Source organism: Dipodomys merriami, unplaced genomic scaffold (genome assembly GCF_024711535.1).
Source record: "Dipodomys merriami isolate MVZ:Mamm:240054 unplaced genomic scaffold, mDipMer1.0.p SCAF_7, whole genome shotgun sequence".
Classification (NCBI taxonomy): Eukaryota; Metazoa; Chordata; class Mammalia; order Rodentia; family Heteromyidae; genus Dipodomys; species Dipodomys merriami.
This window is the reverse complement of record NW_027206290.1, coordinates 34,533,915-34,550,994: the sequence shown is the minus strand read 5'-3', so window position 1 is coordinate 34,550,994 and position 17,080 is coordinate 34,533,915. Positions and strand designations below refer to the sequence as shown.

The 17,080-nt window shown below is 40.5% G+C and overlaps 1 protein-coding gene and 1 long non-coding RNA gene across 2 annotated transcripts in view; one reads left to right on the top strand and one right to left on the bottom strand.

Moving 5' to 3' along the window:
• Nucleotides 1-2,587: 2,587 nt before the first annotated feature.
• Nucleotides 2,588-17,080, bottom strand: part of Cttnbp2nl (CTTNBP2 N-terminal like) — a 54,314-nt gene continuing 39,821 nt past the window's right edge. Inside the window, exons 4-6 of the mRNA XM_070006307.1 lie at nt 13,458-13,688; nt 8,537-8,644; nt 2,588-6,673 (exon numbers count right to left, since the gene is read on the bottom strand). Of these exons, the coding sequence (XP_069862408.1) occupies nt 5,192-6,673; nt 8,537-8,644; nt 13,458-13,688 (1,821 nt within the window). The 3' untranslated portion in view covers nt 2,588-5,191. The remainder of the gene's footprint in view (nt 6,674-8,536; nt 8,645-13,457; nt 13,689-17,080) is intronic.
• On the top strand, nt 9,577-17,027 carry LOC138816519 (uncharacterized). Its single transcript, XR_011368677.1, has 3 exons — nt 9,577-9,632; nt 14,259-14,321; nt 16,603-17,027. It is a non-coding gene; the product is annotated as an uncharacterized lncRNA (long non-coding RNA).

Sequence of the window (17,080 nt, the reverse complement as noted above, 5' to 3'; positions counted from 1 at the left end):
GCTACTTCCCAGTTTTCTGGTGGTTAATTGGAGATGAGTCTCAACAGACTTTCCTTCCCTGGGCTGGCTTTGAACCATGATCTTCAGATCTTGGCTTCCTGAGTAGCTAGGATTCCAGGTGTGAGCCACTGGCGCCCAGCTCATGTGCAAACCTTTCTTACAACCTGCCCCCAATTCTCCCTCAACACCTGAGGCCAATGTCTGTTCCATGAAGGTGCCTAAGGTATACTAAAGTGCTGTCTTCCAATGGCTGCCATCTGGACGTTGGGTCTAGGTTTATAAAGACCCGGGTGTGTGTGTGTGTGTGTGGTTTTGTGTGTGCATTAAATTTCAACTCCTGTGAGAGAAGACAATGAACAGGTTTACTAAGTTACTATAAACATCATCCAGAAATAAAAAAAAGACCATGTTCAAAAGTTCCTGAACTACTAGTAGAAAGGCTGGGTAGCTGCTACAAAGACCACTGGACCTACAGCCATGAGTATTTTTTTTTTTTTTTTTTTGGTAAACTTTGGAAAAGAACTGTTTTGTTTTGTTTTGCTGGTCGTGGGGCCTGAAATCTAGGCCTGGGGGCTGTCCCTCAGCTCTTCAGCTCAAGGTGAGGACTCTACCATTTGAGCCACAGCACTACTTCCAGCTTTTTTTTTTTTTTTACTTATGTGGTGCTGAGGAATCGAACCCAGGACCTAATGCATACAAGGCAAACACTCTACCACTGAGCCACCTTCAGCCAAGAACTGTTTACATTGAACCCATAGGAGGGTAATCCATATGAAATAAACAAGCCAGGTGCTGATGTTTCACACTTGTAATCCTAGCTACTCAGCTGGCTGAGATCTGAGGATCATAGTTCAAAGGCAGCTTGGGCAGGAAAGTTCATGAGAATCCTCTTCTCTCCATTTAACCAGAAAATCAGAAGTGGCACTGGGGCTCAAAGAGGTAAGAGTGTGCTAGCCTAGAGCAAAAGAGCTCAGGGAAGGCACCAGGCCCCAAGTTCAAGCCTCATGACTACAGCCACTACCACCACCACCACCCACCACAACAGAAAATGATGAATAGCTGCTGCTTCTGGTGTGGCTGGGTGAAAGTTCCAAATGCTTTGGTGTGACAGTGTGGCAAACCCGCTGCTCAGCCAAGATAGACTAAAGTTTTACCTCAAAGAATACTAAAGGGACTTGGTTTCAATCTATAGTATTTTTTACTAAGTAACTTTTCCCATTTCTCTTTCCCATCATATGCCTCAGTGTTCCTTTTGGTAACGAGTTTGAAATCCTGTCACAAATCTCAAATACCTCCTTACTACGGAGGGAATCCATCTCTCCTTTGTGAGGATGAGTAGTGATGTGTGTGTGAAATCATGATCTTGGTGTTTGCTTGGCACCCTGTAGGTGCTCTTGACTGTGAATGTCATTGGTATTCTGAAGCATGACATCTCCTTAGTTACAGGCAAACAAGTTGTAGAACAAAGGGCCGTGTGTGGTGGCTGGTGAAGCACTATTGATCAGAATATGTATCCTCACAGCAGTGTTATCAGCTGGGCCCTACAGACAACCCCAGGAATCATTTTTAGCAGGTTCCCTAGGTTACACTGAAAAACAATAAAATTTGAACCACTACTGATGATTTGTCCATTAATTTACGAATAGATGAATGAAAAGGCTCTCAAATGATCAACTAGTTAACCATGACTCCTAGGAAATAATGTTCATTGTGTACCTCTGATGCATCATTATGAAAACACATCTCCTCTACCCTTTTTGTAATGCTGGGGTTGGAACTTGGCCTGTATGTGCTAGGCAAGTGCTGTGCAACTGAGTCTCACTCCAGTGTCACACATCTGACTCTGCAGATAGCATTTCAAGATATCTGGAAGCTCTGTTTAAGATTATGCATCAGGGCCAGGAAGGTGGCTCAGTGGTAGAGCACTTGCCTTGCATGCATGAGGCCCTGGGTTCGATTCCTCAGCACCACATAAGCAAAAAAGGAAAAAGCCAGAAGTGGCGCTGTGGCTCAAGTGGTAGAGTGCTAGCCTTGAGCTAAAGAGCTGAGGGACAGTGCCCAGGCCCAGAGGCCCCACGACCAGACCCCCTAAAAAAAACTCTCTCTCTCTCTCTCTCTCTCTCTCTCTCACACACACACACACACACACACACACTCTCACAAGGCACTATTGAAGTTACCATGGGAAACCGGATACTGCTAGTGTTTGTTGAAATGATCATTAACGGGCTTAACATGCTGAAAACCTAAGATATGTAAACAGCTAGTCTGTTGGAAAATCTTTTGTACATCAAAGGCTTTTCAAGTACAGTTTATACCTTTTCAAAAGGTCCAGAGCCCCTAGATGTTTTTTTTAAATTACAGACTGGATTACTGTGCTGGTTGTTTCAAGTATGTGGTTCTAAAAGAAACCAATGTCCTAATTCCTTATGGGATCTAACTGGGATAAGTCTGTTGATTACCTTGCTCTTTCAAAGACATGATCAAACACTCCCTCAAATACCACCAATTTCTCTTCACCAATAAAATATGCCCAATTGTGCCACAATCTTCATTCTGTCCAAACAAAACTGTTTTCTCCAGATAATATGGTTTAGCTTGTTTTTAATGTAGTGTGATATAAAAATGAAGACTTCTGCATGGTACATTTGGCTTTACAAACGTTAATGCTTGTTATACATTGTATACCATTATAATCTGTTGACCAGCATTAGCCTTTTCAACATGGGTTAATACCAAAACTGTGAATCATGGAACTTTTACTCAGCACACACACAATCTACTGCAAACTTAAATAGTAACCTATTTTAATATCTAACTGAATTATTGGATCCATTGTAGGATTGTGCTTATTTATCTCAGAAGATAGGCAACTAGCAAAAATACACATTTCTCTTGCATATTCCCACCCCCATATTACACTGGAAAAGAAATACATTATTCAGTGCACTTCCTAAGAAATAAACTCCCTTATAGTATCTCTTTATATATCTATCCCCAAACAAAGGAAGAGCATAATGCAACTTTTAAGATTACCAGTTAAAGCAAGAGAGGTAATAATACTCTGGCAATGGAGCTTCCCTTCCTGATTGGAAGGTTCAGCTGTTTTATCAACACTGTTTCATTTTGGCTCTGTAATGGAAAGAAAATTCAAAGTGTGATTGCTTTGGATAGTTTTAAGATACGCCCCTACACCATTCTACTCAACACCCTGATGCATCGGTGGCATTTTCATATTACAGGTATTTACTAAGCTTAATCAACCAAACTGTGGGGTCATCAGTATACTGCTGTGATTTCCACACTGATTTCCACCACCTGCCTTTCCCTAGCAGCTCATATGGGATTAAAAGGAACAGAAATTATAGGAGGTCCGTGTGCTGCTGGATAGAGCTGGTTAGGAGAATGTGTGTGAAGGCACCAAGGCTTCTTCCTCCTGGTGCATGTAAAATCAGGAAGCCACCATGTCTGAGTTGGGGTGTGAGAATCCTGTTTGGAAGAGGGACATCTTCCTATTTTATGGACTACACAGTCTGGAGGCTTCTCTCTATAAAAACTTACAATGATGGAAATGGCAGAAGTTTCTAGAATGAGAGTGCAACTTGGCAGCTTGCAAACCAAAGCCAGCTTTGAACCTGCTTGTTTATACAGCAGCATTTAAAAGCTTTCTGACTCAGATCTGGAAAATTTAAAGAAATGATTAATATTTAAAATGGAAATTTTGTTACAATTTGGATTCCACAAAGATCTAAAGAGCTGGTAGCCCTTGTCTAGCATTCTTGCATGGGACTAGCTAGAGCTGAGTAGGTGGCCCTTTTACATGGGGCTGGGGTATTTTGGCTTGCCAAAGTTCCTATCATTTCAGGCTGTTTAACAGCACTGCCAGAACGATCTGCTTCACACATTCATATGACTAGTACATTTTTGTGACCTTGGGATGAGTTTAGTTGTGCCTTTTTATGGTGATGAAGACTTGGACTTCATTTGGAATTCCCTGACTTACTGTGGAAGGTATTCTGCCTGTGAGTGACTGGGTCCGAGACACATCTAAGTTGCTTTGGTAGGTAATCTTAATGTGCAATTCTACTTGTCCTTTATGGTATATTGCAAACTCCAAAGATATAATCACACTAATATTTATGTGTTTAGGTGTGTGCATGGTGAACATGTAAAGGGGTATATATCTACATAGACAATATGTATACTTCCATTTAGGCAAAAGTTAATTTGGTCGCACAGATACAGACAAGTGCTGGCAGCTTGGAGAATAGTAACATTTTGGTAAAACCAGTATAATCGACTTATAATATTACAAAGAGTGAATTTTTAAGTTATTGCTTTTTGATTACAGAATAAAGATTTCATTCTGTTGCAAAATACTTTTATACTAACCATTTTCCTATTCAAGTAAAAGCAATCAGAATCAGAAGTTCCTTACACAACAGTAGATGCTTGAAGGTATTTTTGAATGGAGATGTGATTTCATTCTATTCAAGAATTTATGCAAGAAACTAGGAGTGACTTAATTTTTCAAAAGTACAAGAAAATCAGCACCCCAACTGTTTAGTGCTCAGGAAGGCTCCACAGGCTCTATAAAGCTCAGCTTTATAGCGTTCACACCCACCTTTGGAAGCATTCCCATATTACTTATGCAGCCTTGTTTCAGAACACAAAGCTTGTAGTAAAAACAGTAAAGGAGGATTAAAAGCAGTGTTGGCTTTTAACATTCAGAATTCACAGAGGATCTCATTTTCTGCAATTCAGTGATCTCTTTTTTTTTTTTGCTGCAGAATCACATTCATATGGCAGTCTTATTTCAGGCACTTTTAAAACATGTTCATCTGGAATAAAACCACTTCTGCATAATTAAAAATGAATGTTGAATAATTCCAGTCCCAAAATAGACGACAGATCACTACCTGGTTCTCAGTTAGCTTTCTCCATCACAATATGACGGTGACTGCTGAGCTTGAGATATCTCTGAGGTGCCCTTCCAGCTTAGTACAAAGACATGAGCCATAAAAATCCAAACTACTGTTTCTACTTAAAAAAAAAAATACAAAAAGGTCAAATACACTAAATACAGATGCTTTTCACTACCATCAAAATAAATAACACAATCTGACTCCATGATCTAATGCTGAGCTCTTGGACGATCAGATGGAATGTCAAAGGTCGCGATGCCTAGGGACTAGCTGCTGGTAGGCAAAAGTATCTCAACGTCCTTGCCGTTAGCCACCACGGCGCTGGAAGAGCAGCTGCTGGCAAGGTCTTCTGTGGTGGTAGCAGAGGCTGCCTGGGGGTGAGTTTTGGTCACTGAAGTGGTAGTAGATGGAGAAGGGGTGAGGCCAGGCTTTTTTGGTGGGATAGGTGGAGGGTTACCTCTCTCAGCTCTGGGGATGGTTGGAGACTTGATTCCTGGAGACAGGGGACTTAGAGGGCTGGACACTTTCCCTGGCGTAGGTGAATGGCTGGTATCACCTCTTGAGCTGGCCGTGTTAGCCAGATTTCGGTAGTCTGTGCCAAAGGGAGAACTATTGGGAGAAACAAGCTTGATTGGCCCTTGCTGGCTAGTGAATCTGGAGAGCACCTGAGTGACTGTGTTTCGGGCCAGCTGCTTGGCAGCAGAGTTATCTAAAAGGGTTGGGGACAAATCCCTGGATGGAGGGCTCTGTAAGCCACTGGCTTGCTGGTCCTGATCTGCCTGGGACTGAAATTTGTGCCGAGCTGCATGGAACCGCTGGTTGATCCCTACTTGGTAGGATGACTGGTAGCCGGGGCTGCTAGCCGATGACCCCAGTAAGCGCTTAGTAAGTACTGGTGAAGAGCAAGGGGAGGACGTGAGAGAGGAGGAGGCAGTGCTGCTGGGAGACAGTGAGCTTCCACTGGAGGGGAGGTGACCGGCCATCACAACTGGAGCTTCCATTCCCACAGGACACCCACCATTCTCTACTGGTTTTTCTTGGGACAATGCCATAGCTTTCTCTCGTGGAGGCACTTGGTTTTCTGCACTGTTGCCTGCAATCAACTCCCTGGCAGTTTGAATTTCTGGGTCGCAATGACCATTGGTTTTTGCGTATGAGTAAGAAGATGTGGTAGGGCCGGGAAGACCAGTGTTTGCCACCTTGGCTACGGGGCTCCCATGGGTTCTTTCTGCTGGAACGTTCTCCGTTTGGCAAAATACAGACACGAGCATGGGAGGCTCGGTCGCTGTGCCTTTGGACATGGCTGCTCGTTTCTTCGGTTGCTCGTCAGTGCTACTGTGCTGCTGGGAAGCCTCTAGGGTCTTCACGATCTTCTTCAGACTTTCCATCTCTTCTTTCAGAGCTTTGGTCCGGTTCTCTTCTCGGTTCAGTTTTGCTCTCAGTTGTTCCCTTTCGATATCAAACTCAGACAACTGCTTCTCCACCTGGGCCTCGGTCTGCTGGCCTCGCTTCCGCTCGGCCGCCAACTCTTCCTCTAGTTTGCTGACGCGGCTTTTTTCCTTCTCCAATTTCAGGCTCAGCTCTCCAGCCTTCTGCCCCTCCTCTGCAGCCTTGCTCGTGGCTTTTTTGCACTCGAGCACCAGCATGGACGAGAGCTGCTTGTGGCGGGAGCGCTCCTCCTCCAGCTGACTAGAGAGCTTCTTTTGCTCTTTTTCAAATTTTTTCACTTGAGACTTTTCAAATTCCAACTAGAAAAAAAAAATACCACCACACATCTTGATTAGAACACGAAAACAAAGATCTATTGACAAATTCTGAAGGGGAGTGTCCTGGCTAGATGTTCTCCGGTGCATGGGATTACTATGTATGCTGTGATGCTGAGATGAACATTCTTGAAGTATCTGAACATCGAATACAAAAACTGCACACATTATAATTTAATCTTTCTGTAAGACTGAGGAGGCACGCAGAGTTCTTACTGTCTCAGGGTTGTTAAACAGAATGTGATTCATCACTGTGTGGGGAATACACAGAACCCAAGCAAAACAAATTAAAAAAATGATATAAGCCAGATTTTTCTTTTTTTGGAGGGGGGAGAATGGGGAATGCTTTCGAAACAAAACTTTTGGTTTAGTAATATTTTTCTCTGGTTTTAAAAAGGAACAAATAATTGTTTCACTATTTTTTAAAAACATTTTTACCATAGTTTTCTATTTTGGTGGTACTGTGGTATGGACTCAGGTTTCATATACCAAAGGTAGGTGTTCTCTCCCACTTGAGCCGTATCCTTGTCCCTTTTTTTTTTTTGCTTTAATTTTTTTTTTTTTTTTTTGGGTCCGGTCGTGGGGCCTGAACTCTGGGCCTGGGCACTGTCCCTCAGCTTTTCAGCTCAAGGATAGCGCTCTACCACTTGAGCCACAGCGCCACTTCTGGCTTTTTTCTTATGTGGTGCTGAGGAATGGAACCCAGGGCCTCAGGCATGCAAGGAATTGCTTTAATTTTTTGATAGAGTCTCATGTCTTTGCATGTGGCTGGCCTTAGATTGCCACCTTCCTACTTATGGGCTCCCACATGACTGGACCACATCACTGTGCTCTCAGCTTATTGAGGGAGATAGAATCTCACCAACTTTTTGTCTAGGTTGGCCTTGGGAAAGAAACGCTAATCTCTGCATCCTGAGTAGTTGGAATTACAGGTGTGAGCCACTAAGCCTGATCTAAACTGGATCATGTTCTTCTCTAACACCCCCTGTCATTTTTGTTTAGTTTGTGGAGATAGGACTTGCTAAATAACTAAGGCTGATTTTGCACTCTTAATCCTCCTACTTCAGCCTCTAAGTGCTAGGATTAGTGTTGTATTCCACTACACTTGGATCTGGCTCAAACTTTTTATTTGGTGCTGGTCCTGGGTCTTGAACTCAGGGCTTGGGTACTGCCCCTGAGCTTTTGTGCTCAAGGCTTATACTCTACCAACTGAGCCACAGCTCCATTTCTGGCTTTTGGTGGTTAAGTGGGCCTTCCTGTCCATGCTGGCTTTGAATCACAATCCTCAGATCTCAACCTCCTGATTAGCTAGGATTATAGGTGTAAGCCACCAGCACCCAGCCTGACTCATACTCTACACAAATGTACTGTTTTTTGTCTTCTAACATTATTGCAGAGACTCTGAAGGACCTGAGAAGGAAAGGGTCGAGAACTTTTTTTTGGTCAGTGTTTTTCAAATTCTAAGACCTATTAGTGGATGAGTTAAAAAAATTTAGTGAGCTATGGTCACAATTAAAAAAAAAATGAAATAGAAAAAAGAGGCATTGCTCACATGGTAGAGCACCAGCCATGAGCAAAAAGCCAAGTGAGAGTTTGTGGCCCAAAGTTCTGGCCTCAGTACTGGCTCATACATGAATGCACATCCCTGCCCCTGCTTCCCACTCACACAAGAAAACACTAATATATACTGTAGGCAGTAAGGATTATCTGTCTCTTTCTGAGCTTTCTGTTGTAGGCATGATAGGTTGTGAGTTTCTCATTCGAAGTCCAACTTCAAAAACTTTATGCATTATGTAGGATAATCCCTGAGCAATGCAAACCCTGCTGTGATCCCTTTACTGTTATTACCTGCTGAGTTAGCCGCTCTCTCTCCTTCTCCAGCATGTATGTGACATCATCTCCTTCAGCTGTGTCCTGTGCATGCCTCTGTCTTTCTTCTTCAAGGTCTAGAATCACCTTTAAAGAATTTTTAAAAATTTATTTCAAAGTATCAAGTAATCACACTTACAACACTAAGTGCTTAACTAAACAGTTAAGATAGTTCCAGATTGAATAAATAAACAAATGAAATCCAGCCAGGCCCCTCAAGGAGTATGCTGTCTAATAGGGTGGAAGACATCTAAGCTATGTGCTAGAAAACAAGATATTTACTTTATTTGAATTCTATTCAGAATGGTATGTAAACAGAGAGAAGAGGGCAATTAGTGAGCTACAGAGCTTGAGAAAGTTTCTATGAATTAAAAAAAATGTCTGGAAAACTGTGGCAAGCAATGTGGTTTTGTGCAGGGGCCAGGTGTAGGTGATAGAAAGCCTAGGTGCTCTCTAATGCTCAAATTGCTGGGGGTACCAAAAGCATGGTGATTAATACCAGCACTGGGGAAATAGGCAGGACTGATCATGCGTTTAAAGCATGTAACAGGACTAGTAACAGGACCAAAAATACGAGGAGAGGAAGGAGCCCTGCAATTAAGCATTTCATGTGGCTTGCTTAATTCAGACAGCCAGCTAGAGGTAAGGGGTGAAAGACTGCATTTCATTCTGCATGCAAAAAGGCTCAATTATTGCGATCATAAATAGATTTTCACAAGGCCTCTTAAATATTCCAATTACCCTGATGCTAGAGGATTAAGCTCAATTTTAAGGAGAAAACAAATGTAAAAGGCACATTATCCTGCTTATACACAATAATATTCTGAATGGCAATGAATTACACAGTGGCTTCTCCAGAGGTGCCTTCCGTAGTAGAGCACTGGCATACCAATGGCTATTTCTTATGATTTTACATCATAAAAACGTTTATGAATAAGGACAGAGATTTTCTGGAAAATGAAACACACTTCCCCTCTTCTTTGAAATTAAAAATGTTCTTGTGTACTTCCTTCTAGGTTTGAAAAAAAAATCTAATCTTAAACTGAATGGAAAGACAAGCCTGTGGCTAAATATGGTAAGTCATTTCCCCTCCCTTTTGAAAGCCATCTAAAATTACAGAAATGGAATGAAAAGACTAAAATCTCAGAAAGACAAAGACTTTGCCAGGCAAGAAATTTTTAATAACATTTCAATGAGCGAAAAAAAGGTAGACTTCAGTATGTGATAAGGAGTCATCAGATCAAAAAAGATGGAACCCAAAAGGAGCAGGTACTTCAGCAGAGGTGATATGTGGCTGCTAAGCAAATATAAAACAACAAAAATATACCAAGATTCCATCTCATCCCAGTCAGAACTGCACTCATCAAGAAAATAGCTAACAAATGTTAGCAAGAATTTGAGTGGGTGAGGTAGGGATGGGAAAGGACCCTTACATACTGTTGGTGGAAATGTATACCACTGTGGAACTTAATCAGATATTCCGCATATACCACTATGGAAATCAATCAGATGTTCCTCAAAAACCCAAAAAAATAGAACTACTATATGATCCTGCCTTACCACTCCTGGGTGTATATCCAAAAGAATGTAAATTAAGATTCATTAGAGATGCCTGCACATCCATGTTTGTAACAGCACTATTCACAACGGTCAAGCTATATAATCAGCCTGTGTCAACCAACTATGTCACACACACACACACACACACACACACACACACACACACACACACACATACGGAATTATTCAAAGAATAAAAAAGTGAAGGTCTGGGAATATGGCTTAGTGGTAGAGTGCTTGCCTAGCATGCATCAAGCCCTGGGTTCAATTCCTCAGTACCACATACCAGGAAAAGCTGGAAGTGGCGGTGTGGCTCAAGTGGTAGAGCGCTAGCCTTGAGCAAAAAGAAGCTCAGGGACAGTGCCCAGAACCTGAGTTCACATCCCAGGACTGGCCAAAAAAAAAAAAAAAAAAAAAAAAGAGTAAAAAAGTGAAATAATGCATTTGCAAAAAATGAAACTGAAAATCATCACATTAAGCAAAATAAGCCATACTGAGAAAGACATATCTATAATATGAAGGGCACAGATGTAAAATGGAGGTACTTGTTGTAATGGGGACTAGAAGGAGGGAGTGTCAAAGAGGAGGGGTGGGAGGAGCACAATGAAAAGTTCTCTATATACATGTATGGACACATAATGAAACCCATTAAAAATATTTCTAAAACAGGAGAAAAGCGAATAAAAAAGAATAGACGGGGTGAACTTGACCAAAGTACATTATTTGCAAGCATAGAAATACCATAATGAAACCCATGTGTATAAGTACCGCACACAAATGAAAAAGCAGGGAGGTTTATTCAAACTCTGTATTTTCAAAAGAGTTACTTATTTCCTCAACCTGATTTCTGTACACAGAATAATAGAGACCAGGTACCTACTCCCAGGCATAAGCTAGATAGATGCTCATCCTCTGAAGAAACAGAACATGGCAAGATTAGGATTTGATATATCAGATAGGACAGAGAAATGGGAGGAGATGAGAAAAGAGGATTAGATTTGTCTATGAAAGGTAGTAAGAGTGGAGAGGAAAAAGAAGTGTGGTGTACGAAAAAAAACTAGTATAACAACAAATAACATTGGCTGGGAAGGTGGCTCAGTGGTAGAGTGCTTGCCTTGCATGCATGAGGCCCTGGGTTCAATTCCTAAGCACCACATAATCAGAAAACCAGAAGTGGTGCTGTGGCAGAGCGCTCGCCTTGAGCTGAAGAGCTGAGGGACAGCGCCCAGGTCCAGAGTTCAGGCCCCACAACCGACAAAAACAAAAAACAAAAAACAAACAAACCCCCCCCAAAAACAAGTAACATAAATGTCTAAGATCAATAAAGAGAGAATAGTATATTACTTGTAAACATGAACGTTAGTGACACCAAAATAAATGGCTGCAAGATAAAAGTTGCTGCCTCTGAGTACTGAAGAGTAAAGTGACAGACTAGGGAATTTCATTTATTTATTACAATATCATTTACTGTACAAATCAGAATATTTCTGAAAGTCATAGGGGGTTGCTGTTAATAACTATACCAGAGGGATAGCATAAACTGGGGGTATGAACATCTTAATTATAAACTGCAAGGTATCTGATTTCTAACGAAGTCTGTATTCTACTTCCATAAAACCCTTAAGAACAGATAGGGCTTTGGTTTTAAAATTTTACTTGCGGGCTGGGAAAGAGGCTCGGTGGTAGAGTGCTTGCCTTGCAAGCATGAGGCCCTGGGTTCGATCCCTCAGCACCACATAAGCAAAAAGAAAAAAGCCGGAAGTGGCGCTGTGGCTCCAGTGGTAGAACACTAGCCTTGAGCTGAAGAGCTGAGGGACAGTGCCCAGGCCCAGAGTTCAGACGCTACGACTGGAACCCACCTCCCCCCACCAAAAAAGATAAAATTTTACTTGCTTAAAACCATTTTACTTTGAAATACAATACTAGGGAATTTTGAATTATTTTCAATTGTTTGCAAGTTATGCTAACATTACCTTCCATGGGCATGACCTCTTCAGCACATCTCAATACCTCAATTATCTCTTAGATGAAGTAGAAATATGGCCTGACAATCAATCAAAGATGTGTATATTCTTAGAGGATGATGTAAAAGCTCCTCAATTTTAAGCAACTCACCTAAATCCACTAATTTTTGTTTTCAGATTTACCTCATTCTAGAGAAGGTATTAATCTTTTTGAGGCCTTGGTTAATTTTAGGAATTTGATTGAACTTATGGAAAAAAAAAAACATTTCCCACAAAAATGTGTAAGAACTTTTGATAGTCTATTTTCTGGGGGATTGTGGGACATCTATAATCTATTCATGGTTTAGAGCCTTTCATTTAGACTCTGTAAAGAGAAAGAAAAAATTCACAAGCAAGACTTAAGAGTACCAGCAGTTTATCAGCTGTGATTTAAGCAGATAAGCCAATGCAGGTAACCATAAAAGTCCACCAAACTCTGAAGCTGACTAACCTAATTTTTATGATGAAACTTTTCCTACAAAATGAATTGTAACACTCCCAGTCTCTTTTGGTATACAAAACTAGTAGTTTTTGGAAAAATAAATTCTAGCCAATCATCAAATGACAAGCTGGGGAATAAATTCATAAGCACAAGAATTCCATTGAGATAAGACAGAGAAAAGCACAGGTTTGCCTTCCCAACTTAGGAGCTGTCAGACAGACAGACAGACAGACAGACAGACAGACAGACAGACAGACAGACAGACACACACACACACACACACACACACACACACACACACACACACACACACACAGAAACCCTTTTCTTATGGTAAATAACTCTAGGAATTGTTTTTGGTTTCATGAGCAATAAAATGTGATGAAACTCTAAACCAGAAATAAGTGAAAACAATCTACTGGCTCGTGCATTTGTAATCAGGTAAATTCATTTTCATTCCTCACCCCCTTTGCTGGGATACAACATTCCCCAAATACCTGTTAATCTTTCTATTTATCACTTAAGTAAGCAAACAGAGAACACTCTGTTCAACTACAAGCTTGTTTAAACCCTAGCTTACTGCCAAACTGTGGATGATCAAGATCCGGAAAAAAAAAAAAAACAACCAACATATCAAATGTATTAGAGTGACAAACTGAGAAGGAATGTCATCATAAATAATGTGTCTGGCCTATTTCCTAAATTTAACTTTGGAATAACCTGTACTTTTCTTCCTATCTCTTGAATTCTATGTAAGCTAAAGTGTTTTGGTATCTATGAGCACCACCGCCCCCACCTCCAATTACTGTGCAAACAGGCAGCTGACAGAAAGGTAGGAGGCATCATTCAGAGTCTTCACCGGGTCTCAGGGCGAATGCCCAGAAGGCGAACCCACCTTTCGGTGCCGGCTCTCGGCAGCAGCCAGCTGGGACAGCATGCGCTCCTGCATGTTCTTGCACTGCTTCATCACCACTTTAAGGATGGACAGGGGGTTTGTGCACACTGGCTGCTTTTCACCATCATTTTTCTCCTTCAGAGTTTCAAAATCTCTCTGGAGAGCCATTAAGGGATCACTGATGTTATATTTTCCATAGCGTTCTTCAATGAAAGTATCTCTGTGTTGGGCCTGAGAAAAAGGAAAAAAATAGAAAGTATTTTGTTTTTTGAAACTACTGAGAAGAGGAAATCTGGTATCTAGTCGTTATAATAAAAGGTGGAAGTGTTAGTATAAATTTAATGTTCTGACTACAAATCAAATTGAGCATCCCAAATATAGAAACTACTCGAGATAGGCAACATTGTGTATCAATACCTACAAGCACGAATAATTACAGAGTGCTAACCAAGGATTAGACATTGTTCTAAGCATTTATGGTCCTATTACCTTCCTTAAGTTTTACAACTCTATAAAGTAGATGTGGAAACCATTACACCATTACAGAGAGGCTAAGTACCTTGTGCCAGCTTACTCATCTAGCAAGCTGTCAAAACATGGACGTACACCTGGGCAGCCTGGCTCTGATGGCCTGACCCTCCCTGCCATGCTCACTATCTCTGCATATGTGGCTACTTTTCTTTTATGGCATTGTATTTCCAAACTGTTAACCATGAAGACTTCATGGTTTTAAGAGAAAAAAGGTACATCCATAGATATATAAAGGATGCTAAAAATAAGTATGACTGTATTATCACCCAGGACCACATGGAACTTAACTATGTTGTTGATGAGTGAAGAGGGCAAAGGCACTCACAATCAGAGGTATGAACAAAAATCCCTTCTCCCTGCTACCAGCTACCTTGTAATGTAGTCTCTGTATAGCTGCTGTCTTGCATTGTCCTACTCTCTTTTGGGACCTAGTAAGTTTCAGGGATGAGAGACAACCTGAGAAGGGGATGAGACTGATGCTTGGAGCTTGGCTGTCAAGTCAGAGGCCTGAGGATCACGAGGTGTCTGAAAAGATACACTTTTCACGTTTCCACTAGGAAGAACATTAAGTACTATTTCCTATGAACATTATTTATTACATGCAGTTGAACACACTAAGATTGATTACTGTAGATATTACAGTTTCTTGAGATGTTTTACAATAACAACATAAATGCACTTTGACATAGGACTTAGTTGAATGTTCTAAAAAAAAAATCATACCAAAGAAGCCAGGTGTAGTGGTACAAGCCTATAATCTAGCTCTTAGGAAACAACTAGAGGATATCCAGTTTGAGGCCAATCATAGCAAGATTGCCAATCTACAGCAAGATTTTTTTCAAACCAAACCAAGCCAACAATAAATAATAACAAAGTATACCATATAATTTTAAGATTTTAAGTTAAAGCTATTATGAAAAACTCATGTATCCATTAAAAGCAATGATTTCATCAATATATTTTGTTAGCATTGTCATGTACTAATTTGGAGGCGGATTAAAAACTCAATGCTTAAAGAACCCTCAAGAAAATAATGCAGGGGCTGGGAAGGTGGCTCAGTGGTAGAGCGCTTGCCTTGCATGCATGCGTCCTGAGTTCCATTCCTCAGCACCACATAAGCAAACAGAAATAAGCCGGAAGTGGCGCTGTGGCTCAAGTGGTAGAGTGCTAGCCTTGAGCTGAAGAACTGAGGGACAGTGCCCAGGCCCAGAGTTCAGGCCCCACGACCGGACCCCCCCCCCAAAAAAAGAAAGAAAATAATGCAAACATGGACTTACTTTCACACAGAAATATATTTCAGTGCTCAAACTATGATGTGTTTGCTTTGTCAGTTGTCCAAGTGTCCATCACAGAAATGATTTAGCTTTATGCACAAATTTGTGTTGTCATCAGTTGCCAAATGTTTAAAGCAGAGTTAGAAGCTTTGGGTTGTAGGCCAGAACCTGGTGGCATTTCAGGAAGATCTAGAGTTCATGGCCAGCTTATGCTCTATACTGGGACTCTATCTCAAAAAATCAAAAACAAAAAAGAAGTCCTGGCTCTCATTCTAGTTTGACTCCAGACATTCTCTTGCACATTTGGATGATGCTTACATAACAAATACAGAGGAATGTTTAACAATAATCATCCTTCTAACCCTACATATAACCATATGTATTATTATATATAACTATAATTATCTTTATGTATATGTGTATATAAATATATATTGTGTATACACATATATACATTCACACTGGGAGAGAAGAGAGTAAATTAAAATGGGAAGAGGTTCAAAAGACAGTTAAAGACACAATTCTGTTTTTCTGTTTTGTTTTTTGGTACTGGGGACTGAATATAGAGCCATGCTTCATGCCAGGGTTTTTGGTTTGTTTTTGAACTCAGTGCCTTGGCTGTATCCCTAAGCTTCTTTTGTTCAAAGCTAGTGCTCTACCATTTGAGCCATGGCACCATTTCTGGCTTCTTTTTGGTACTTTACTAGAGATAAGTCTTACAAACTTTCCTGCCAGGGCTGGCTTTGAACTATTATCCTCAGATCTTGGTGGTCTCTGTAGCTGGGATTACAGTTGTGAGCCACCCTGAGCCGTTTTTTTTTTTTTTTTTTTTTTTTTTTTTTTTTTTTTTTTTTTTTTGCTCAAAGCTAATGTTCTACTTGAGCCATAGCTGTACTTCTGGTTTCTTGGTAGTTAACTAGAGATAAGAGTCTCATGAGTTTTCCTTACTGGTCTGGCCTTAAAACAGATCTTAGCCTCCTGAGCAGCTAAGATTATAGGCATAAGCCATCAACACCTGGCAAACTACTTGCAATTTTTACAAGCCATAGAATCAAACAATGATTTTCATTCACTAAGAACATGTTTCTTTAAACTCAGGTAATAAAATCTAAGATTAATCATATAGGATTTAGCAAATGCTATTTATAGCTACTAATATACTAAGGCAAATTTATATTTAGAAATTTCACAAAAGGGAAAAAGAACACCCCTTTAAGCAGCAGAAATACCACTTTTCTGTTCCATTTATTATTTAAGACAACAATTTCTGTATGGTTAATATTGGTAAGACAATATTAATAAAGAAGCCTGAATTTTTAATGACCTTTCTTTCTTTCCAGAACACCATGAAGAGAGTGGATGGGAGAGGAGAAGGCAGGACTACAATTCATGACTTTGACATCAGACCTGCTGAGAAGCTGTCTCTTGGGTTTGAGCATATAGTTAACTAATCCTAAAAATATGACTTTTAAAAACCCACACTATGATTATTCTATATAATTAATAAGCATCAACATCATGAGTAATAGACAAAGGGCTTCTTTGGTGAGGTCTCAGCCTGAGAACAGTTGTTAGGCTGTCTATTTTCTCTTGTAGTACTTCATAGTAATTCCTTCATTATTTGCATAGTAATTACAAGTTATAAAATAGATGGCTTCACCTATAAGTAAAAAAGATCTGTGAAATCACTTTTATTTATTTATTTTTTAATTTAATTTTATTTTATTTGAGAACATACTGTACAGAGGGGGTACAATTACATGGGCAGGATAATGCATACATTTCTTACCAAGCATTGCAGCAGCCTCCTCCTTTGTT